The sequence below is a fragment of the Opisthocomus hoazin genome, chromosome 6, assembly GCF_030867145.1.
Source record: "Opisthocomus hoazin isolate bOpiHoa1 chromosome 6, bOpiHoa1.hap1, whole genome shotgun sequence".
In the NCBI taxonomy this organism is placed as follows: domain Eukaryota; kingdom Metazoa; phylum Chordata; class Aves; order Opisthocomiformes; family Opisthocomidae; genus Opisthocomus; species Opisthocomus hoazin.
In genome coordinates this window covers 80,006,660-80,030,986 of record NC_134419.1, presented here as the reverse complement: position 1 = coordinate 80,030,986, position 24,327 = coordinate 80,006,660, and the positions used below count along the sequence as shown (strand labels likewise).

The following is a 24,327-nucleotide window of genomic DNA, read 5'->3' as shown; positions in this document are numbered from 1 at the left end:
CCTCTGCAACCTCTCGCATGTACGGCGTTCCAGTTAGTGCTGAGACTTTACATTATTTTACTCCCCACTCGTCATTTAAGCGTTTTGGACAGGACTCTCTCTCAGCTAACACTATTTGGCACAGTGACCTACGTTACTGACCCAGCCACCCGTGTCTGGAGCGAGCTGCCCTGCCTGGCGCTGGGCAGCGGTCTCGCTCTGCACTCACACATCTGGTGGGAATAACCAGCTGCTTCGAACTGAAATAATGTCATGTGAGTTCTGGGCATGATGCACAACATCTCAGCCTGCCTTCCCAAATTAAAGCATATGGGAAATTTTATCACTATCCTAAGGTGTTATTAACCTAGTTAACCTAGCCTAAAATCCACACTGTTTAAAAATATTGGTTGCAAGATTTTATTAAGGTTCCGGTGTTATATACTTCTTTTAGATTTTTCCCTCCACTCCTGAAAGTCTGCAGCTCTGCACGTGACAAGGGAAATGGCCCTTCTGCCCCACTATTCCCTACAGCTCGCAGGGGCTCCCAGGCAGAGCGCCCAATATTCCTGTGTGAACAGCCTGACGACTTTTTTTTTTCCACACTACAAGGAAGTGAGGTGACAGCTGGTTTGATTACAGAACAACTGAGCACTAACAGCTGAAAGCCAACCAATAATAGATCTGCTCGAAACAAGCATGGGGAAAGTCAGAGATCCCGAGCAGGTGGACACTTTTGACCTTGATCTCTCTGTGCCTTAGTTAAGTCTATACAGCAGACTAATGATAAATGAGCTATGAGCTGTCTAGGAGCAGTAGTGTAACATTTCAGCAGCTTTTTCAGCAATAGTATTTTCATTTCACTACCTCTCAAAATCCTCACAGTAAAACCGCTAAGTCACCTTTGGTAAAATATTTTTGTAAACAGTGTCACAGTGAGGATGAAATGCAAAATATTAGATAGCTGTTCGTCAACGGAGCATCATTTGAACCACACAATGAAAGAAGAGGGATTCTGCTGAAAAACACCCAACAGCACCTAAAGGCTAATATACTTCACGCACAAAAAAGTTGAATTAAAATGGCATGATCAGCTTTGGTACTTCTGATCCAGGAGAAGGTTCAAAACCAAAGGCTCAAATTCTCATCAGCTCTTCAAAGGAAAGGATAAACTTGCTCTTCAGGGGCGGGGGGAGAGGGTGAAAATTGCCATGCAGAATATTAACTTTTTAAAGAACACAGTTCCAGATTTCTCCCAGACATGACAAGGCATGACAATTATTTTTCAGCATTTTAGTGCACACGATTTCTCTGGATATATAAAAAGCTCCGTGACGTATCTGCACTGATGAATGGGCAGAACGCATTACAGCGTTATCGCACAACTGAATACCGTTGCGGAGAGCCAGCTGAAAAGCTGCATCACCAGAGGAGGGAGAGTCTTCCTACCCTCTGGACTGAAAACGCTCAAGTGCTTCTGGAGAAGTAGCTGTTCCCACCGATTTTGATGCCTAGGATCCTAGAACACACCAGATGCTCAATTCTTCGCTTTTTGAGCCATCTTACCCTGTGGTCCTCGCAGCTTAACATGTATCCTTTTTTAGAAACTTTTTTTTTTTACATTATCTTCAAAAGCTTTACGATTCGTGTTAGATCAACCTGACCAAGAGTGAAGTTTAGGACAAAGTCCAAAGGCAATTACTCCAAAGGATACTGAGCATACTAGGTACATACACAAAGAACTCACTGTGTTTTGGGGAACTTTTTTTATTTTTGAAGGTGGGGAGGGGAACTGCCACCAGACTAACCCACCAAATTCAGCATAAGACAAATATTTGGAAATTTGGCTAACTTAGGGTTTTCTGAGAAAGCTATCCAACCATTTAAACCTCATGGCATGAACAGATGAAGCGAGACTGTGCAACACAAGAACAGCGTAGTAGCAGTACTTTTGTTTTTCAAGTCACTGACCTCTTGTTCCCTTTGAAATATAACCACTCTGCCACCTTTGTCTCCCGTTGCAAGAAGATCACCAGAGTAATTAAATTCAACTGTTGAAATAATATCAGCTGTAAACAGAACAGAAATAAGACAGCACTGTAATGTGTAAAGCAAATCAAGATGTTTCAAGAGTTGAACACAAAACAAAATTACAACTTGTATTAATGCAACAGCACAACTTCCTGATTTACATCATCAGTATCCAGAAATTAAGTCATGTTTCAAAGCCTAACAAAATTTTATTTACAATCTAAAACACTTCCTCATTTCTCAGTGTTTTGAAGTTTTTGAGGGCCTTCAATTCTAAGAGAGAAGGCGTATCGTTTCCAGAATCCAAGCTGCGTATTCTACCTGTTGACAGGAGATGCTGCGATACGGAAAGGAGACAGGCCTGCACAGAGCGTCCAACAGCAAGGATCGTATCAGAAGTGGTTCACCTCCGGCGTTCCTCGGAGCAGCACTGCGGCTTGCACGGATCCTGGTGCGGCTGAGGCATCCCTGCCTCTCCCCCAGGCCGAGTGTCCATGCAGTTGGCTCACGAACCTCAACTGGGCACCCTCGCCCTGCCAAAGGGGAGGGGGGGAACCCTTCCAGCTGAGCTTCCTGAACCAACCCTGTGCAGAAGCATCAGCACGTACACCACAAACCAGAGGCGAGGATGACTGCGGCTGAAGGAATGGGAGAGCAAAGGAGAAGATTGCAGGACTTCCAGTTTAAACCAATTTAAGTGCCCTTGGGACTGAACCTTGAAAACAACCGGTATTTATTCACCACTGCATGCCACAATTAATCTCTGGAGGTGGCAATAAAGAAATGATTGCCATTAAACAATCTCTAACCAAGGGGCAGAGAGATAAGGGGCTATAAATGTATGTCACAAGTTTTAGGCATACACTAACAAAAACAACAAACAACTCGGCATAAAACCGTAAGTGAACATTTATCCATACTGTTGCTTGCTACCCATGCAAGTATTCAATTATATTATGCAGGTATAAAAATTGTAAGATTTGAAGTATATGACAGCCATTGGTTTCAGAGTTTGTAGTTGGAGACTAGATGAAAACTACCTTCCCATATTGATTTTAACACGCTATCTTTTAAATTCTTTTCAATGATCTCCCACTCTTATGAGGAAGGTAATTAGGAAGTCTAATCAGTTTTCCCAATATATAACTCCTATTTAATCTTTTATTAACAGATGCCCTTGAAACAGTTTTTTTCCTAGTATAAAGATTGTAATTTACCTTCTTTGATTAAAAAAAAAAATTTAACAAAAACTTTCTACAGATTTATCACAGCCCTCAAAAATCACGCTACTAACCTCCTTATGGACACATCTATTTTTATATTCACCTGTCTTTAAAAGCTTACAAAAAGATTCCATTTTGGTAAAGAGCAGAATGATGGCTAATCCCAAAGCCTCACCAGACCCAGCCCCACGCCCTCACCGCGCACACTCCGTCCTGAGAACACCGGTCTTGCCTCAGCCGATCCACTTCTCAGTTAACCGCGTTGCTGGTCTCTCGCCAGGCCCCCCCAGCCCGTCTCCCTCCCCACTCACAGTGACCCTCGTGCCACCCCAGCGCGGTGACCACCGCCCCGCGAGCTCCCAAGGCATCGACCACCGAGCCCCCTGCAAACCCGACCCCCCTCTGCCGGCCCCCTTCCCAGTAACGAAGCAGCAAACTGTTTTGGCTTTTCTCTACCAACACTAGCAGAATAAATTTAATCCTTCTATTCTCTTCACACCAATTCTACATTTAGTGGCAAATTTCTGGTACAGGGCCATTTACCTCTGCAGCAGACTACACAGAAAGTACTGAAAACACAACCCCCCCCAAACAGTCCCTCCCCTCTCCCAAACTGCTAAAATGAATTTACAGCAGTAAGCAGATACACACAGGAAACAGCATACGGTATAAAGGTTTCACTATCACAGAATCACAGAATCACAGAACAGTAGGGGTTGGCAGGGCCCTCTGTGGGTCACCCAGCCCAACCCCCTGCCCAAGCAGGGTCACCCAGAGCAGGCTGCACAGGACCTTGTCCAGGCGGGTCTGGAATATCTCCAGAGAAGGAGACTCCACAACCTCCCTGGGCAGCCTGGGCCAGGGCTCCGTCACCCTCAGAGTGAAGAAGTTCTTCCTCATGTTCAGACGGAACTTCCTGTGCCTCAGTTTGTGCCCATTGCCCCTTGTCCTGTCACTGGGAACCACTGAAAAGAGCTTGGCCCCATCCTCCTGACACCCACCCTGCAGATACTTATAAGCATTTATTAGGTCCACTAGTACTAAGCAATCTCTTACTTTAGGATTTGCCTCAGAATTATGAGCTTCTGGTAGCACAACATTGATAAACTCTTAAGATATATACATACACGCACATATACACACACTCTTAAATATACTTAATATGTATTTTTATACACACGCACAAATACGACTTAGACCATACAAAGTGGTACAATGTCTGCTCAATCAAAAAATATAAACAGAAAAGCTACTTATTTCCACTTATCACAAAGATCCACTTTGTCAAACCCATACCCACGCAGCAATCACAGCAGTACCACCTCACTGAACCTCCGGGTTCGAATAAGGAGTACGACGTCGAAGTTTAAACAAGGACACAAGACCTGGCAACCTGCACGTGAACGGGACCTCTGTTCCCCTCTTTGCAAGGTGAAGGAAAACTCACATTATCGATACACTAAAGTTGGATCCTCAATATATTAATGCCTGCCCTTCCTATATTGTAAATAAACAGGACTCCAGAGATGATGGACAAACTGTTTCGATGGCTATAAAGAAACCAGTTTCTAGCTCACCAACTTCCCAGCAAATCCTGTTCCCATTTCTTACCCCAAGCAAGTCAAAAGATTGTACAGGTTACCTTGAATGTAATTTTAATCATTTCTTAAACAAATAAGAAAAAAAATTGTCAGCTTGTAACACTGACAGACTATTTCACTTTTCCAAAGTTTGCCACGCTTCTCTGATGCAAGGTCTCACACCCTGCTTAGGTCCTCAGACAGGCAAAGGACTGTTACACACACAGAAAGGGCAGGAGCTGGTCCGTGTTAAGCCTGTTGTGAATTTGGAACTTTTTTCTTTCTTAAGAAAGAAAAAAATGAAACCAGGTCCTTTCATAACAATCTGTGTAACATATGTATATGGTGATTGTGAAAATGTTTCACAGCCAACTCGTCCTTCCTGCCTGACAATCACGGGGAAAACAACCTGCATGAGAACTGAGATTCAGTGTCAGAGAGAGAAACCTCTGTGTGTGTGGCCAATACTGCTGTTGAGCTTTAATACTGATCCATGATAATTATTTTCACAATTCCATATTTGCTTTGGGCCAAATACATATCTAAACTGTGCGAATGTATAAATTCTAAGCCATCACAAATGGCTGGCTGGCTAAGAGGTTTTATAGTTAAAAATACCAAAAATCATGACTTAAGCAAAGAATTTTGTACTAAAATGAGAAAGCTGGGGAACTAGCTGGAGATGTAATCTTAATTAAATTCTACTCCAAGACGGGCAATAGTGCTAGAATAAAAAAAAATTCTGTATCACAATATCACTCAATTATACACAGGGAAAAAAACCCCCAGCATTTCAAGAGACACCCCAGGAAAGCAGTAAACTAAGGAAAAAAAGAAACGACAGATGAGGTAAGCAGAGAAGGGATGCGACAGAGTAATTTAATGACATTTTCAGTACTCAAACATTAAGTAGCCCTCTAGTTAAAGGTTTACCAGTAGCAAAACTAATATTCCACTACCACAGAAATCTGAAAGCCATTCTAGCATGGGTCATTTTTGCCCTTTGAGGTATCAGTAAACGTCGCAGCAGAGATAAATGACTCCTTAACATACGCAATTATTTCAAACAAAATCACAAAATCCACTCCTCCATTTAGTCTCAGAAAGGGAAAAAGACATTTTTAATTTCTCCAGTGTACACTGTCAAAGTACTTACTGAAACATTCGTTCAAAGTACACTGGGCAGCATTTTTGCTTCAACACATCTGTAAAGGCACCACCGTTTGCCAGACACAGCCATGATTTACCAGCAGTGCTCTCCAGCCAAACGTAACCTGGGCTCCTCTCTGTCAAGAACTGCAGAAGCAGGACAGAACACAGACACCACCGACTTCTACAGCTTTGAACAAAAAGTACAGCGAGAAGAGGGTCAACAACGTGTAGGTGAAACGCTCATGCCAGTGGAGAATGCCTTTCCTTATTGATCACCAACTGGAAAAAGCAGCTTGAAATTTTACATTGGCACTGAAAAGTATGTAAAAAAAAAAAAAATCTATCATCAACATGCTGTATGGAAACAGGTACGTGGAGCGGGCACATCAGCACAAAAACACAAAAATTTTCTTCAAATATTGTCTCAGTTAAATTTGGAATATGAAGAATCAGCTTTTTTTTGGTTTTTGTTTTTGTTTTTTTTTTTTAACAGCACTAAAACTTTTTTTAATCTAAAAGTATGAATTAAAAAGTTTTCCCTATAGGATGTTTAATTGAAGCGTATCGATCCCCCAAAATAATTCCATCTAGTATCCTCAGCACTACACTATCTTGAACCAAAAAAATTATGAGACTAGAGGTAAACCACGAAATTCTCTCCAAACCAATCACTCTGTGTTCTGCTCAACATGCTTTACCCATCTACATTTGCTCTTTATTTCCACATCAGCTTAAGACTTCCAGAAAAAAACAAAGCAAGCCTCTGCAGGTTCTTAATCATCACATTAACTCTGGAATTTTTAGAGCTCTTTTATTATATGTCTTATCTTTTTCTTATGTGTACAAGCACCAGTTTTATTTCCCAGCAGAATCTCTCAGCCTTGTCTTCATACTAGCAAAATAACTCACAAGGAAACAGGCGAAAGGGCGAGGACAGCTGAACTGCCACGGTATGTGCTCACGCACAGCACCCTAACGCACTCTCCTCCCGTACAAGGCACCTTTGTGACCACGACTGCCCAGAAACCGAGAGGTTTGTCCAACTTTCCCTCCATTTTCGCTCCAGTGTTGCTAGGACCCTCTGTTCTGTACGCAGCCGTGTAAACCTTCCTCCTGTAAACTATGGAGAGCAGCAAGACCTACGGCTGCACAGTAAGGTATTAGTCTGGTAATATTTGTTTCCTTCCAGACATGAAAAATTAATGTTCAGCTTCACTTTTGGAAAGGAGTTGTAACTTAGTTACGGTCTACAGACAGAGTAGGAAAATTCCTAGCTGTTTTCAAAGCCAGTACATTACAAGGAGAGTTGGGGAAAAATGCTGGCAACTAAGTTATGGTTCTGTAGAATCCCCGAATTTAAAAGCACTAAGCACTTCCTCGGGTAGTGAGCACCCTCCCAACACAGTAAAAGGCTACAAATATCTGTCTTTATAATAATGCGGTGGAAACTATTCTCAGTGACTCGGGAGAGACTACCCTGTAAGCCTAGACAGAAGCTTCAAGATTCAGCGTACATGCACTAAGCCTTTTAACATCAGTGCTGAATATTAACCTCCCTACAGCATAAAACTCCTGTCATAATCCTGTCACAGTTCTGCAAGCCCCAAAGCCTCCTGGGCTGGTTGTACAGGGAGCAGAGCGGGACGGGATGGCAGAGACCAGCGCTTGTCAGGATTCTGAGATGACAGCAGGCTTAGACCTGCAGACTAATTTAAGCCCACAAAGGATTCATACTACGTGTTTCTAACTGACACCGATATCGGCGCCTGGGCTCTGTTTAGGTAATGGAGAATGCAAAGGGATCCAGAACATCTAAATTAGATACCTAAAATTAGCTACCATGAACTTTTCCTCTCTAAGCTGGCTGCACATTGCTACTTTGGTTAAAATCTAAAAACTGAAAAAACATAACTCCTTCACAGCTCACACAGCAGATAAAAGAGTTTGCAGCTGCAGTCCGTGCTTCGGACTAACACTAACTAGGCAGAAGCAGCATCAACCTCTCTCTCTTTCTTCTAAGCCATTCAAAGACATTTGGCAAAAGCCCACTCCTCAGACACCTGATGAACTAGCAAGTCAAACGGCCCCTATTTTCGAATGTGATCTGAAAAGAGGGCTGCCCTACTTCTAGGGGATTTCAACTTAAAATTTTCCAGGCATGCAATGGACAACACACAGCTTCACATTCAGTACACAGACCGACAAAAAAAATGGACGTTAGCAGACCTGTCTCCTGTCCTTCCCCTTGAAAAGTACTTTTAATACAGCACCTTTTTCCATGATCTGTCCTAGAGGTCCAAAGAACAAGCCGCTTTAAGGACCAGGAAACTCTCTGCAGGGGCTCACGCTTCGAGAGGAAACGACTGGAGCTGGACCAGAGCCAGCGGCTGGCATAAACCGCAAGGGAGACTGCCAGGGGAAACTAAACATAGAAAGAACATTTCTGTGCCTGTAATCAAGATCAAAGGTGACACACCTTTCCCTCTGACACACACGGTATTCTACAGAGTGTTTTACTCTACAGCAGGAGAGCGCTGCGGGAGATGTTTTACGGTCTCCTCCAGCCAAAGGGAACGAAGCAGAGCGCGCAGAAGGGGGCACGTGCAGGCTATGCGCACCTCAGTCAACCTGGAAATCAGAAGTCGGGACCTCCCTGTGACGTTGCGCTGAACGGTCAGACGTGACATCAGGGCGGAGAGCACTCTTTTCCAACAGACAGTGACAACAGACCATTCTGAGGCATTTCTGGTGACAAACACGTCAGTCAGGGCCTATACAGAGAATGGCAAGGAACCATCGTTTCAGAGCAACTAAGCGAAGACTCCAAAAGAGTCAAATAAAATACTGAAGGAGCAAGTAAGACTAGTGAAGGAAAAAAGATACACAGAGACCCGTTAGAGGGAACAGAGTAATCAAAGAGAATGAAGAAATTCGGAGCCTAATGCCTGTTAAATAGTAAGTAATAGAAAGAAATGTTTTTAAAAACAAACTCACATTTGCGCGTAACAAGTTACAGACACCCATGGCCTTAGAACTGCTTGTTACTTGATTACAATAATTTCAAGAGAATACTCCCCAAACATCACCAATGGTATCTCTTTGCATTAAAAGCCCTCTGGGGCAGGGAGGGGGTAAGCAGCTGGCGTAAAGTGCGAGTTATTCACGTTTGGATGGCTACAGTCACCGCACCGGGCAACACTCTGCTTCTACCCAGACCTACCCTCGTCCTCCACGTGTTGGGGCAGGCAGGCACTACCACAATTTCAGTTCTGCAGGTTCATGACTTCAGCACGGATTCCCAGGCCTCAGCCTCCCCCTGCTCTCTCCTCGTTCCCGTACCTCTCGCTGGCTTGCTTCCAGGTGAATGGGGATTCTCCATACTATGGCTGCCAGAACAGTCAATGAAAAAGACTGGTATCACTTTGCAATTAGGATGGACTAAGACCGGTATTGCTGTTATTGTCATGCCTAAGCTCTCCTAAAAGACGTCCTTAAGGATCATTTCCTACTTTAACGGTTGCGAGAAATCGGATTTCTATCTCTGAATTGTACTGAAAGGTGAGATGAACTTTAAAGCTATCAATAATCACTCGACAATATACATAGAAGTTACTCAAAGTCCTCTATTTTTCAGAATATGCCACTTTATATACTCACTTTTTAGATTTCCATTTTCATGACTTATTTGAAAAATTAAGACAGAAGTGAGATGTGTCAGAAGAATAAGCCAAAGGTGGTATAGATTTGCTCAGACCGAATTTCTTCCAGCTTACAGCGCTAAGCATTCTGCCCACCTAAAGTATCCATCAGGTCTAACAATTTTGCATGCCCTAACACTTAAACAACTTGCAAAATGACTTGAACTGCCTTTAGGTACCTGGTAGAGTTTAACTTCGTCCAACATAACTCTGCTTTTTGAACTAATTTAAATCCTTGAACAGATTTAAGGTTAACCGAGGGCATGAACAGGGCACCTGAGCAGCTTCAACAGGAGCGCAGCGGCGGCCGGCACCGCACAGCTGGAGAAGCAGCAAGGGCTGGCTGAAGTCAGCACGGCCGCCGAGAAGCTGTGGCAGGCTCCAAACAAGAGCATTTCTCTCGGAAAGACTGCCAGCCCCTGCGCGTCCTGGGCCCGGTCTGGAGCTAGGCCACTTGGCTTCTCGCAGGAGCGCCAGCGCAGAAGCCATTCTGCTTGGAGTGCCGTAACACGCTGGTAGAAAAGAAACAACATAAGGTGGCAAACTGTTCCCAAGACCTGTTCCGGAGGGCAGGCTGCCCAGCAAATTCACCCAAACCAAACACTTGTCCAGCTGACTGAACGGTCGCCCAAGAGTCTGCACCTCACAAAAGGCAAGCAGTGCAACTCCCCCTTTGATTTAAATTTGCGCTTTCTTTTGAACTGAACCAGATCGGAATTTGACGCTGTAAGTCCTCTGAATCATTAAAAAAGCCCTGTCTTCACCGAGTTTAAGAGGCAGGTAGGTGTCTGGATGTGCTAGCACAAAGAAAGGGTAAAGCAGCAGCAACAAAAGAGTAGTAAAGCTGAAGTTCAGTAAAACAAATAAACTTTACCTTCACGCTTGCCAAGGCTTGCCATGCCCTTTCTTACAAGCAATGAGAGCTTACGGAGTCTATTTATAATATTCAGGGGACAATCCAGTATTTTGTATGCAAATCTATTGCCTCAGTATTTTTTTTTAACCTCTAGAATAGTAATTTCAATAACCTTTTTCCTTCTGGAAGTATACTTAATTAACTTGTGTTATTCTGTGAAGTTTTTTCTAAGTAGTTCACTTTTGTGCTTTTCTTTGTACTTTTAATAAGAGTTAATAAAAACACAATGGGTAAATACAAATTTTTGTGCAGTTACAGCTTTCACACCTTCCCCTTTTTTTAAAAAAATTTAAATAAAGTGATTTTTATCATTTCTTTACTAAGCTTTTCCCCCAGATGTTGAAACGCTCCACAAATGGCCCAGTAACAAGAGTGCACACGGGAACCGTACCTCAGCTTTCCTGGGCCACCAGGTAACAGCCCCCCGCTCTGCAGAGACCGACGGCAGCGGCTCTCACCGGCCGCGGACCAACAGTACAGATGGGAAGACTCGTAGTAACTTCTGCACTCCCACTGCTCAGTGTCTCACTGCGCATTCCCACCTCACAACTCTGCAACTGATACTCCACGCTCACCCAAACTGTTGATCGTCCATTTGTGAGTTATGCATTCCTGCAGCTTCACTTTTTAATCAAAATATAATGCAGCTATACCTAGTAATTTGTCTTCTCTTATAGCCTACAGGTTGCTTAGTCTTTTACAGGATTTTCATGTCTATTCTTTACTATTCCACTTGCCGTCTTTCACTGGTATTGAGAATTTTATTTTCCCTTAATGCCCCCACACCTCTGTAGGTTTCTGACAAGATTGCCCTAACTTTCTTTTTCGTATGTGTGTCAGGAAAATGATGCTAGGTACAACAGCTGTGGGTGAACTTCAACAGCAAAATAAGGCATTTATGAACCACTTCTGACTGCCTTTAAGGTCTCCACCTAGGCCATAAATTTTCTAGTTTCTTTACCAAAAACAAGCTATCGTTTTCACAATTCTCCGAACGCTAAACATTTTTGTACTTACATTCATAGTTCTTCTCCTGCCCCTGCAGTTCCATCAACCCATCATGTGCATATGCCAGAAAAAAAAAGGAATCAAAATTTGATACCATGGTAAAGATTACAGATTTAAATACCTTGTAAGCATGTGAGTTGGCAGGACAGATTCTCTCCTCACAGAAAACCAAGCTGACATCACTTGACATGACCACTTTTATGAAGCATGAACATCACCTGGAACTTTTTTTTTTTAATATTGAAGACTCTCCCCGAAACATTAAGACTACTTTCTCCAACAGGAAACCACTATCTAACTCGTGCTCAGGTCAAAACTGTTCACAAAATACTATTTCTGCCCACATTAGAAAAACCACTGAAACACTTCCCCCAGTCAGTATTATGTCATTGCACACATTACGCAGAACACCACACACACAAAGCAGGGAAGGTCAATGCAACTCTCTGACTCTTTGGTCCAAGAGATGGTGGCTGTTCAGAATACAACAGTCCTTTGGGGAGTAGGGATGTGGTAGAGCTGTTAAAGCATCAAGGCCAAAGCACACTGCTACATTATCACCATAAACCAGGGGTAAGTGCATAATGTTTTAGGGAGGGCAAAAGAGCAGGCACTTAAAGTCCTGTCTATGGCAAAATGCTGTTTTTCAAGGAAAAAAAACCAAAACCAACCACAGTTTAAAGGCCCACCTTCTGCCCCATTCCAGTAACAAGTGACAACTTCAGGGATAACCAATTATTTATGATGAAAGGAAACAATACATTTGGCTTAATAACGGAGTCATCATTGCCATATTTTCCAGTTCTTACAGAAAAAAAAAAAATCTTAAAGATGGCAACCAATTCTGTCATTTCTTCTGTGTAATTTTAACCAGCTGTGAAATAGCTGCACCTTTTTTGGATTTTGAAATCATGCCAGAATCTGCTTTAAAAACAGTGAGCATAGGCCAGTTACATTCTCATGTGTTCTTCAGGAATGTTTTTAAATCACTGAATTGTAAAAGACGATTTAACACTAAGAGTGTTTTTAAATCACTTGTATCCGGACTTGAGAGCAATTACAGGATTACAGTCCAGTGTATTTTTATTAGATCTTGGTTTTTTTCTCTACCTGCGTTCCGCATTGTGACGAACTTCTGGGGTGGACTTACTCAGCACTGTAACAAGCTTTAAAAGGAAAAGTAAAAAATCTGTGGAACTGATGGTAACAAGGTATCTTTTAGTTTATCAGTGCTGTCAATACCACCTACTAGCTAGAGAATTAAAAAAACACCCCAGTATTTTTCTTTGACCTTTAAATCGAGATACAAAAATTCCTAACAAGTAGAACATCCAAGACAAGACAAGTATTCTGAAAGTCAATGACAACTTTTTCTGTAGAACAAAAGTTTTGCTCATGTGAATTACCTTACAACAGTTCATCCTCAAGGTAATGAAAGGGACCTTCCAAGCTCTTGTCCACTATGAAAGGGCACTGTGTCCAGCATTTACGTGCAAGACCAGGCTTTGCACTCAGCTGCCTCAAAAAAGGTTTCAAATATAACACTTAAACCAGTTTAAGACTTCAGCTGATGGAGCTTGAAGAGGAAAGCAGTACCTGTTTCATTTAGTGGAATAACTATACCCTTAAAACTGCTTGCATCTGAAACAGAAAGATGTAGCTAACCAGTGCCAAATCAAAACAGCCTTCACAGAGGGAATAGTTCATCACAAGCCAAAAACCCATGCTGACCGCTTTGAAAAACCCAGAGAAACTCCCAAGTCAATAACAGGAAAACCATGATCTCCAACATATACAGGTTCACATTCTGAAAAGGATGAGCTATTCTTCTCAGTATCTCCAACTCACCACTAGCACAAGTCAGTTAGGAAGACTTACAGTGCCCACTATATATATATATAAAAAATATAAAAATATATTCTGTTAAAGACACCCAGAAGTAGTCACAGATTACATGCAGAACATCTGGCCCAAGGGAATTTGGGCATATCTATAGGTTACTCAATAAACTGTTCCATAATTTGCTTGCCAAAAAACCCCAAACCAGAACTTCTTGAACATGCAAAACAAATTAAACACTGAGATCACAAAACTGTTTAGGTCTCATGAAGCATTATTAAAGAAAAAAAAAAAAGCAGCCTGTATTTAGAAAGCTACTTTCTACCAAAAAAAGTAATCCAAGAATAGCAAGTTTTACAGGCAATCAGTACAATTAGTAATCACAGGGTTTTTACACTAACAACAAAAGTACAACACAGTTTTAAATTACTGGTTTTTTTCTAAATTAAGCTTGTTGCCATCCTCAATATCAATCTGTTCATTCAATATCTGTTTTATCCTCCAGTCACAGAATGGTAGGGGTTGGGAGGGACCTCTGGAGATCTTCTAGTCCAACCCCCTTGCTCAAGCAGGTTCACCTAGAATCCTGCTCCTTGAACGCAGTTAAACTTCTCTGCTTTAGAAAACTGCACATTTCAATAACTGGTATATTTTCCTGATCTTTTTGAAATGGCCAGATTGGTCACAGAAACGCTGCTCTTCTATGGATTTAAAGAGAGAATTGTACACATTTCAAAGATTACTCACTGAAGAAAGTGAACACGCAGAAAAGACAAAGTGATTTTCTATATTAACGACCTAGTCAGAAAAAAAATCCTGGGAACGGAGAAAGCAGTTGCAAAACTAACTATAGCAACCTGTCATAGCCACGTCAATACTTTTAATAAAGTAATAAATACACGTGAGAAACAACTATTGAACATAAAACGGATTCTAGAATTGCAATTCAAAAAAGTGACTTTTTGGTTAAGTTGCCTGACTATCAGGCTTCATAATTTCAACTACTGAATGAAGCACCTGTAAGAATGTTTAGCAAGAAAGTCTGCATTTAATACGTGACAGATACTTTGTGTTGTCATATTCAGATTTCCCCTGCAGAACTTATTTTTCACAAAACAGAAAAGAGAAAAAAAATTATAGGAATATCAACCTCTCACTACTGCAAAAATTTGCAGGAAATTCACAGTGGTCTTAAGTAATATTTGCAGCAAGGCTATTTCAAGGCAACAGTGGCCCATCAAATAGGTTCAGATACGCAGTTTGGTAAAACATGTTTTAAAAAACGGTAATGAGTAAATAGCTCTCTAACTGGGGCCAAAAATCTAGCAATGGAATCGCACTCTTATTGCATACTGCTCAATCAAATTCAGGCAATTACTAGCAAATAAATTGTTTATTTTGTTTATTTACTACCAATTTCAAGGCAAAAGCTAATGGGGGGGTGGGTGAAGCACACAAGCCAAATTAAAGACAACAAGTCACAAAAACTAAGTAGTTCTCGTATTCCAGGAGGAAACCAAAGCTATAGTGCTGTTTCTTCAAAACCAGGTGCTGAATGATTACTTATATTAATTGCCCTATGAAGAAAATGAAATTCCTCACACATAGTAGTAACACGCACCATCTGAAGTCCTCACTCCAGGAAAAGTCCCATTAGTGAGGTACATCTGGGAAAGTCCAGCGTAGAAGTGTCCAGCATTGTATCACCATTTCCCCTTACCACTCCTAGTTACTCCAGAGAGCTTTCCCCTCTAACTGAAGAGCTCTGCCTCGGTGATGTGCCTCCTCAGTAATGTAAGTTTCTCTTTGAACAGTCCTGTTATGCACTTAAATAATTAACTGGGTTTAAAACATATTGGTATTCCAAACATGAGAAGCTTTCCAGCTCTCCACAAACTCCTGTTGCTCAGTGACTGAGTAGGAAGCAAGGTGCTCGTAGAACTGTGTTTTTTGCAACATGGGGAACCAACTTTCAGTCCTACAGATGACAGCTACTAGGAAAAAAAGGACCATGTTACTTTTTTTCTTAAGACTTCTGTGAACTTCAGAACAGCAGTACAAGTTACAAAATATATCTAGGGGGAAAAAAAAAGGAATAAAACAACAACTGAGTCTGAGTACTAGCTTCTTGAGCAGTTTTCAAGTCTATTCCTCCTGTAGCTATTATTTTAAATGGAATGCCAAACAAGTGGCATGAAAATGAAAACATTTGTCAGCATAATTTCCCTGTAGCAGACAGTATGAAAAAATATTTACTGCATCCAGTAAGAGACCAAAAATCCAAAACCCCAGACGACCACACAGGGGGATGGAAGTTATTTCACTTCATGCAGTAAGTACATCCATTCCAGTTAGTGCAGTAAAAACCAAACAAACAGCACAGAACTGCGTTTCACACCCATACTCCACACTCTGTTTTCTACACAGTATTGCCAGCCTGAACAGATGAATGCAGAAAATTTAGGGGAAAAAAAAAAAGAAATAAAGAACTTTCTCCTCAAAGTCCAGAAAAACTTCACATTGTTTGTACATACTACAGAGAAACGCTATTCCCCATTAAAACATTTCTTATTTTCTACTCATTCCAAAACACATCATGCTTTGAAAGTTTTGGAGAGATGTAAAGGTGTGCCCCTTTTCCCTACTTCAGCATCCCTATTTACAGCCTCCAAACGCTACCAAGCAGGAGTAAAACCTCTCCGCGCTGCAGGAAGCCTTCACACTCTACTTTTTAAACGAAGCACAACTGACAGACCTGCGCGCTCTCTCTGCTGCTCCCTTTGCGTCAGAGGGAAACTCGACGAGCCTGACAGGCTCCATTTGCGTTTCCCCCCCCCCCCCCCCGTCTTTTCTCACTGCCATTACCTCTTCTCCCCAGCGATCAGAATTAACGAGCAGGAGGAAGCCGCCGTGCCCTCCCGAGCCAGCGCCCGCCGGGCCGGAGGCACGGCCCCCAGCTCCGCCATCGCCCCCAGCCCCGAGCCCCGGGCGGTGCTGCGGGGGAAGGGGCTGCCGGGGCCCGTGGGCCCCGCGGCCCGGCCCTTACCTTCCGCCACGTCCTCGTCGATGGCCCCCTTCACCTGGGAGAAGCACCACTGGAAGTCGTTGCCGCCGCCGCCTCCTGCCACCCCTGCGGAGGGACGAGAGAGCGCTGAGGGGAGGGGAGCGGCGCCCCGCCGAGCCCCCGGCCCCGCTGCCCCCGGCCCGGCCCAGGCCCACCCGCCGCGGGGCAGCCCCGCTCCGCGCCGTAACCCCCCGCCGCCTGCATCCGCACGGCCCAGCCAGGCCCGGCCCGGCCCGGCCCGGCCCGGCCCGCCGCGCCACCCTCCCTCCCTCCCTCCCTCTCTCTGTCCCGGTAGGCGGGCGGGGCAGGAGCGGCGGTGCGGCCTCACCTGCCATGTCGCCCGGTGCCGGTGGGGCGACGGGCCCGCGGGGGGAGGCGCCGGCCGGGAGCGGGTCGCAGCAGCCGCCGCACCGAGCTGCCGCCGCGGGAGGTTTCGGGGTTTCAAAATGGCGCCCATTGCCGGTCGGCCTGTCCGGTGACGTCATCGCCCCTGCTCCCCTCGGGGCGGGGGCGCGCGCGGGCGGCTGGGCGGGGCCGGGGCGGGGCGGGGCCGGGCCGAGCGGGGCGGGGCCGGGCCGGGGCGGGGCGGGGCCGGGCCGGGGCGGGGCGGGGCCGGGCCGGGGCGGGGCGGGGCCGGGCCGAGCGGGGCGGGGCCGGGCCAGTCGGGCGGGGCGGGGCGCGGAGCGGAGCGGCCCCCGGCCGGGGGTTCCCGCCCGGCGGGCTGGGCGCTCGCAGGGGCGGAGGAGGAGGAGGAGGAGGAAGAGGAAGAGGAGGGAGGTTCGCGGCGTTGCGGCGCTTCCTGGGAGCAGCTGTGGACATCGCGTTATGGCTGCGCCCTCCCCGCCTGCTGCCGCTTTATTTGCAGGCGGCCCCGGCGTTCAGCGGCGCCGCTTCCCGCAAATCGGGGCGCGGAAGGGGGGGGGGGGGCTGCGAAGGCGAGGTTTGTACCCCTGAATCCCAAAGAGCGGAAAGAAATTAAAGCTAACTTTGTGCGTTTCCGAAACGGCTGCGTCGGTGTGTGGGGTCTCTGACCCGTGGGTCCCTCGGGAGGGGGTCCCCGTCGCGGCTGGGGGAGCGCCGGGTGCCCGGGCGGGGCAGGGCAGGGCGCCATGTTGTGTCCTGGCCCTCGGGGCGCGGGCAGCGTGGCTGAGGGACAGAGGCCCGCTTCGCTGGGAGGCTCCGTGGGAAGGAGGAAGGCGGTGCGTCCCCTTCGCGGCGGAGCGAGAGCCTCGGGGATCACCCACAGCGAGGTGCCCGCGGTTCGCCTCCCTCCGCGCGGGCCGGCCTTTGCCACCGCCTCGGGCCCTCCGCAGCCGGCCTGGGCCTGGCGCTGGGCCCTCGCCGAAGCGGTTTCTGCGCCGGGCTGGCAGCCGCTCCCCAGTACCTCAGGTACAGAAATGCGTTGGACTTAATATTTTCTTTAATTGAACTCCTTGGTGTGGTGTCTGTCCACTCCGGAAGCGGCCACTCGGTTTGTATCGCTCGGTCCTTACGCAGCGTGTTACGCATTTGGAATTTCACATGGGATTGTCTTCCTCTCGCTCTTCCGAGAGCGGCTCCTGTGTAGGTGTAGGGAGGTCATCTCCCACGGGAGGTGGGCAGGAGTTGGGTTTTCCTGCACGCCTCCTGCGCGGCTGTCGGAAGCTGCCCGTTGCGTTGGACTGACTGGTGCGTCCAGCCCGTGGTGAGGGGCCAGCTGTCTCCACAGGTGAAGCTGGTGTCACACCTGGGTGCCTGAAACTTCTCCAGCAAGGTGCGAAGAGTGTTTCACTGATGGAAATCCGAGCGGTAGTAACTTTGTTTTGAAAGGAATTCAGTCTTGGAAGTTTTTATTTTTGAAGGGTCTTTTTATGGGTTTGTATTGGCAACAGAAACGTATTTCAATAAAAAATGTAAATTTATGCATGCTACGAGAGAACAGGGATAGATCTGCCTCAGGCCAGGCCTCGTGCCTGGAAGTGTTATTTCAGCTGGAGGTAAACGCTGGCTTCGATCCGCTGCCGAACCGAGAGGGGAGGTTCTGTGTCACGCCGTTGGCCCGAGTCTGCCGAAATCCTGGTGACAGCTGCTGGCCGGGAGTTGGGTCTGTGACCTGAGCTTCTAGGAATTTTTTAACAAGAAATATCAATTTAAAAGCTCAATAAAAAGATCAGCGGAATCTGATCCATGCGTCGGATCGCCATTGTGGTGAGCTGTCTGTGTAGAGGTAAAATTTTAAAAATAAAGCTGTTGGCTGTCTCTCGTGCCTCGAGTTCGGGGTGGCCTCAGCCGCCTCGGGAGTGGCTGCGGGGAGGGCGGAGGGCGGCCGCTGCTCGGTGCTCCGCAGCCGGATGCGGTCGGTGGAGGCTGGGGCAGGGGAGAGCCAGGCTGGGTGCGAGGAGGGGGCCCTGGGTGGGAGCGTGGTCTGGCCCCAAGCCGGGGAAGGAGGGTCTTGACGCCATGAGCAGCCGCGTCGGCCGGCCTTTTAAGAGTGACCCTGCTTTACGCAGGGGTCTGGGTCGGGTGACCGCCGGAGGTCCCTGCCGGCCCGAATGCTGGCAGCCGACCGTACGCATTCAGTCCTAGTTCTTACCGTAGTGTTTTTGCCTGTGGGGGGGTGTGTTTCACTCTTGTGTGTACTCATGTGCTTTTGGAGTGAACTAGATGCCTTTATGCGCCATAAACTCATCTAAATTCATGAGCATGTATAATCTGAGAGAGTTCAAATGTTGGCGTAGGTAAATTGTTTTGAGGATGTTCTGCTGATTGGAAAACTGAAGTTAAAATAGTGAGTAATTAATTTAGTCTCTTGGAGTTAGTGCGTGCATTTGTTCATTTTTTAATATATGTGATTTTATGGGCAGGATCTTTTTTAAAGTGCTGTGCTCTTGTGAAGTGGGGTTTTTTTTTCAAAAATTGCAGAATGCACCTGTTGTCCTTGATTATATTCAAAGAATAGGTTAATTAAAATGAAGGACCTGGTTGTTTTCTACAAGCTGTCTGAAGTTTGGAACTCCAATTCAGAACAAAAGTGTTGATAGAAGAAGATTCAGCCCACTGTGATCTACGGAGTGTTTTGCAGTTTACAGAATCACAGAATCACAGAATAGTAGGGGTTGGCAGGGCCCTCTGTGGGTCACCCAGCCCAACCCCCTGCCCAAGCAGGGTCACCCAGAGCAGGCTGCACAGGACCTTGTCCAGGCGGGTCTTGAATATCTCCAGAGAAGGAGACTCCACAACCTCCCTGGGCAGCCTGGGCCAGGGCTCCGTCACCCTCAGAGGGAAGAAGTTCTTCCTCGTGTTCAGCTGGAGCTTCCTCTGCTTCAGTTTGTGCCCATTGCCCCTTGTCCTGTCACTGGGCACCACTGAAAAGAGTTTGGCCCCATCCTCCTGACCCCCACCCTTCAGATATTTGTAAGCATTTCTAAGGTCCCCTCGCAGCCTTCTCTTCTCCAGGCTGAACAAGCCCAGCTCCCTCAGGTTTATAAACCTGTTCACAGTTGGTGACGCTTGTGTGGGACGTTCTTAAAATATTACTTCGCTCACTTGCTTCTACCTGGAAGTTTGTGCCGGTGCCTTGTGTCGGATTGCTGGGCCGGCTTTGCGGTGCTCAGCTCTCCGTGCGCTGGGGACCCTGGGAGGAGAGGCTGGGGCACACGCAGCGGGGTGGGGTGGGTGTCACCCCGCGGTGTCATTCTCAGAATTCAAGCACGGCGTGTTTGCGGTGCCCGTTTCCAGTTCCGCGGTTTAGCGTCGCGTATTGAGGAGCTGTGCTCGGAAGAAGGGGACGCTGTGCTCTTGCCACACTTCGCGAGAAAAGCGACTGACAGCGACGTTTCCAAGCGCTCTCTCAAAATAGCAGCTTGCCCAGCCAGCTGCTTCGTGCCCCTGACGTATGCTGCCTGCAGTGCTGTTGCCAGCTCCGCAGCGGTTGTTTCTCATCATCTTTCCCATTATCTGTTTATGATTAAACAAAGCCCTGGACTCTGCTGGTGGTTTGGTAGCGGCCGTTCACTACGATCGCTCTGAGGACAAACCATACTGAAAGTGCATTTCTGTTTTCAAAAAATGTAGTTCCAGCCACGGAAATAGCGTTTATCGTAGAGTGAAATACAACCGGTTGGCATACGGAATCAGATTTCACTAACAGACGCATATCACATGCTAATTGACAAAAACATCTGATTATTCTTAGGTAAGAAGAGCAACAGATTTTTTCCCCATGGAATTTTGTCTGTCTTCCAAACTTCAGAGAAAATCTGTGGTTTAGAAGTTGGTAGGGTGCCTTATTAGCCCTGTGTTTGGTCTTATTACCTGTATTTTTTTACACTGTGTTTATCAACATAGTATGTAAACGTATTCTGGGCATATCGATGTGGTATGTAAAAATATTCTGGACTTCAGTGCTCCACCTTAGACTGGTCTTTGACTATCGCAGTTTGCTGCCCTTGTCTTTGCCCCCTCGTAGGTGGACGCCCGCGCTCAGACGTGTCCCAGAGCCGTGAGCTACAGACCCCGCGCTCTCGGGAATATTGCATTGAGGCTCTCTCTTTTCCTGCACCACAGAGTCCTTGTGTCCAGGCGCCTCAGTAAAGTAAGTCCCTTTCTTCACATCCAGCCTAATGTCTGAAACTTGTGGTTCAGCTCTTCTCTCGGCTGCCTGCTCTCCCGAAACGCCGCCGTTGCCTTCCTCGCTGGCACCACGGTGCAGAAACCCCGGGGACGCATGGCAGCTGCCCCTGCCAGCCCGGCCCCGGCTGATCACGCACCGGCTCGGGGAGCAGTTCCAGCAAGAAGCCCCACAACCTTTTTGTGCTAGCGCTGGTTTGGCTGCTGCCGCACACTTGGTTTGCGTGGTGTGGATCGCTTCTGTGTGAGGGAACGGCAGGCACGATGGCATCTGCTTTGCTCGCTGCTTGCAGCGGCAAAGGCAAAGCGTGCCCTAGTTAGTCGCAATTTCTTGTCCTGCTTACCTTCCAGGGGTATTGTCAGGCGCTTCACGCGGTTGTTTAGAGAGGAAGGAATTTGAGGAGAAGGAAAGAACCGCAGAGACCTTTGCTGCAGCTGACAGTCATGATGAATATACCTTGGGAACGTCAGCTTTAGACAGCTGAAAGCAGTGATTTTTTTTCCCCAAAATAGAAACAAAAGAAACTCTTTGATAGCTGAGTCACCTCCTGACTGAAGAAAATGTCTGTTCTGTTGTGCTTTTCATGCTGTGATCCAGTAATTGCTCTCTGGCATTATAAGGAAAGATCTTGAGCTAAACAAAAACTTCAGGCAGCTTCTCAGAACTCTGTGAACACTTCTAGATAAAACATTTTTTAGTAATGTCAGAAGCATTGCTACTGGGAGAGGATCTTGGGAGCAGTTGCTTTGTATGCCTGCTCGAGGAGCCACAAAGTTTTCTCCTAAATTACATTGGTGTGAATTTGAAAATGGTTTTTCATTTTACTCAGGGCCAAGCCAGGGATTACATCTTCTTTTGTGCGGTTACTCACTGGTTCGTAACACGGTAGTTGGCAGTAGCCAGGATGAAGTTTGGAGATTACCTCCTGGTTTGGCCTTTATGGCCCCGTCTATCTAGGTTGGGAAAATGGTGAGTGGCCTTACCTTTGCCTTTCCTGCCCTTTTCTCCTGCTGGTACCCTTCAGCGTGGTGCAGTCAGCTTTGCCATGCTGGCAGACAGGCTGTAATGTTGATCAGTGCTATAGCCTGCGTAATTTGGCTCGCAGTTTCAGTCTGCATATGCTCAGGGTTGGTAGCTGGCTTCTTTATTCAATTTTATTCTGTGTTTGCTATGGCATTCCACCGCCACCAGCATGCCTTCGTCTCTCAGCCTGTTTCTCCTCCTGCATTGACGCCTGCTGCTGTTTGTCTTCATTCCGCAGTCCCTGATGATGCCTGGGTGGTTGAAACCCTTGTCTGAAAGCCAAGTGACTCAGTTTCTCCAGCTACCACTGCCAGCAGGTATCAAAACTCTGCCTGCTGCCCCGGTCCCTCCAGTACAGGTTACTGGGGCCCTTCAGAGGACGCTGTCCTAGAAGCCAGAGTTTCAGCTTCTTTCTTCAAAAATGAAGTCCTTCCTCCAGATCCTCTTTCCTGTCCCCTGCCCATGGTATCACTTTACAGAAGTAGTGTGGTTGATGGTAATGCGTAGCAGTTGTTTTCGATTCTCCTTGAAGGTGGGTTACTTCATCAGCGGTGGGTCCTTGGACATTTAGCAAAATATTCTTACAACAGTTCCGTGTGCTTTTGCACCTGTTTGCACTCTTTCTGCTCATTGATTTGGCTCAGACAAATAATTTTAAGGCACGAAGAACATGAGGTATGTCTATGGACGTGCTCTGAATGTGATGAGGTTGTAATCACTTCGATCAGAACTGCCCGTAATTTTTAGTTCTGAGATATAATCAGAGAATCACTTAGGTTGGAAAAGACCTCTAAGATCATTGTGTCCAACCGTAAACCCAACAGTGCCAAGTCCAGCACTAAACCATGTCCCTAGGTGCCATATCCACATGTCTTTTAAATGCCTCCAGGAGTGTGGGGACTCAGCCATTTCCCCGGGCAGCCTGCTCCAACGCTCGATAACCCTTTCAGTGAAGAAATTTTTCCCAATATCCAATCTAAACCTCCCCTGATGCAACTTGAGGCCATCTCCCCTTGTCCTGTTGCCTGTTACTTGGGAGAAGAGACCAACCCCCACCTCACTACAACCTCCCTTCAGGTAGCTGTAGAGAGCGAGAAGGTCTCCCCTCAGCCTCCTCTTCTCCAGACTGAACACCCCCAGCTCCCTCAGCCGCTCCTCACCAGACTTGTTCTCCAGACCCCTCACCAGCCTCATTGCCCTTCTCTGGACACGCTCCAGCAACTCAGTGTCCTTGTAGTGAGGGGCCCAGAACTGAACACAGCACTGGTGTGGCCTCACCAGTGCCGAGCACAGGGGCACGGTCACCTCCCTCCTCCTGCTGGCCACACCATTGCTGATCCAAGCCAGGGTACCGCTGGCCTTCTGGGCCACCTGGGCACACTGCTGGCACATGCTCAGCCAGCACCCCCAGGTCCTTTTCCACCAGCTGAGTTCAGGTAGCGTGCTCTGTGCAGATGTGAATCTGTTCCTGCGTTTCAGTTTTCTTCCATCCAAGCAGAAGAGTGCCCGCAAGCCCTGGACGGGTTTCCCGACGGCTTTCCTGCCGGCAGGTGATGCCCCTCAAAGCCCTTCCCTGTGCGCCCTTCCCAGGCGCCCATTTCCCTGTTGCTCAGCACCGCGGAGGGCTGGGTGGTTTATTTGCATCAAAGCTAGGAATTCCGTCTTGTTTGCCTGGACAAGGTCACAGAATCACAGAATCACAGAATCACAGAATCACAGAATAGTAGGGGTTGGAAGGGACCTCTGTGGGTCATCTAGTCCAACCCACCTGCCCAAGCAGGGTCACCTACAGCAGGCTGCACAGGACCTTGTCCGGGTGGGTCTTGAATATCTCCAGAGAAGGAGACTCCACAACCTCCCTGGGCAGCCTGTTCCAGTGCTCTGTCACCCTCAGAGGGAAGAAGTTCTTCCTCATGTTCAGACGGAACTTCCTGTGCCTCAGTTTGTGCCCATTGCCCCTTGTCCTGTCGCTGGGCACCACTGAAAAGAGCTTGGCCCCATCCTCCTGACACCCACCCTGCAGATATTTGTAGGCATTTATAAGGTCCCCTCGCAGCCTTCTCTTCTTCAGGCTGAACAAGCCCAGTTCCCTCAACCTCTCCTCGTAGGGGAAGGTGACCCTGCTTCGGCAGGGGGGTTGGACTAGATGACCCACAGAGGTCCCTTCCAACCCCTACCATTCTGTGATTCTGTGATTCTGTGTTT

At 46.8% G+C, this 24,327-nt stretch overlaps 2 protein-coding genes across 3 annotated transcripts in view; one reads left to right on the top strand and one right to left on the bottom strand.

Annotated features, from left to right (window-relative positions):
- PPP2R2D (protein phosphatase 2 regulatory subunit Bdelta) overlaps positions 1-16,953 on the bottom strand; it is a 30,147-nt gene extending 13,194 nt beyond the window's left edge. The window contains exons 1-3 of one of the 2 annotated variants that reach the window (XM_075423943.1): positions 16,819-16,953; positions 16,473-16,556; positions 1,951-2,048 (exon numbers count right to left, since the gene is read on the bottom strand). In XM_075423943.1, coding sequence (XP_075280058.1) covers positions 1,951-2,048; positions 16,473-16,556; positions 16,819-16,825 — 189 coding nt within the window. In that variant the 5' untranslated portion in view covers positions 16,826-16,953. Of the gene's footprint in view, positions 1-1,950; positions 2,049-16,472; positions 16,558-16,818 lie in introns of those variants that run through there. The other variant, XM_075423945.1, reaches the window with a different exon arrangement.
- On the top strand, positions 16,824-22,833 carry LOC142361715 (uncharacterized). Its single transcript, XM_075424136.1, has 5 exons — positions 16,824-16,965; positions 17,356-17,396; positions 17,454-17,879; positions 20,938-21,063; positions 22,361-22,833. Exons 1-5 carry the CDS (start codon positions 16,824-16,826, stop codon positions 22,511-22,513), a joined length of 888 nt encoding a protein of 295 aa, XP_075280251.1. The 3' UTR covers positions 22,514-22,833.
- Positions 22,834-24,327: the final 1,494 nt, after the last annotated feature.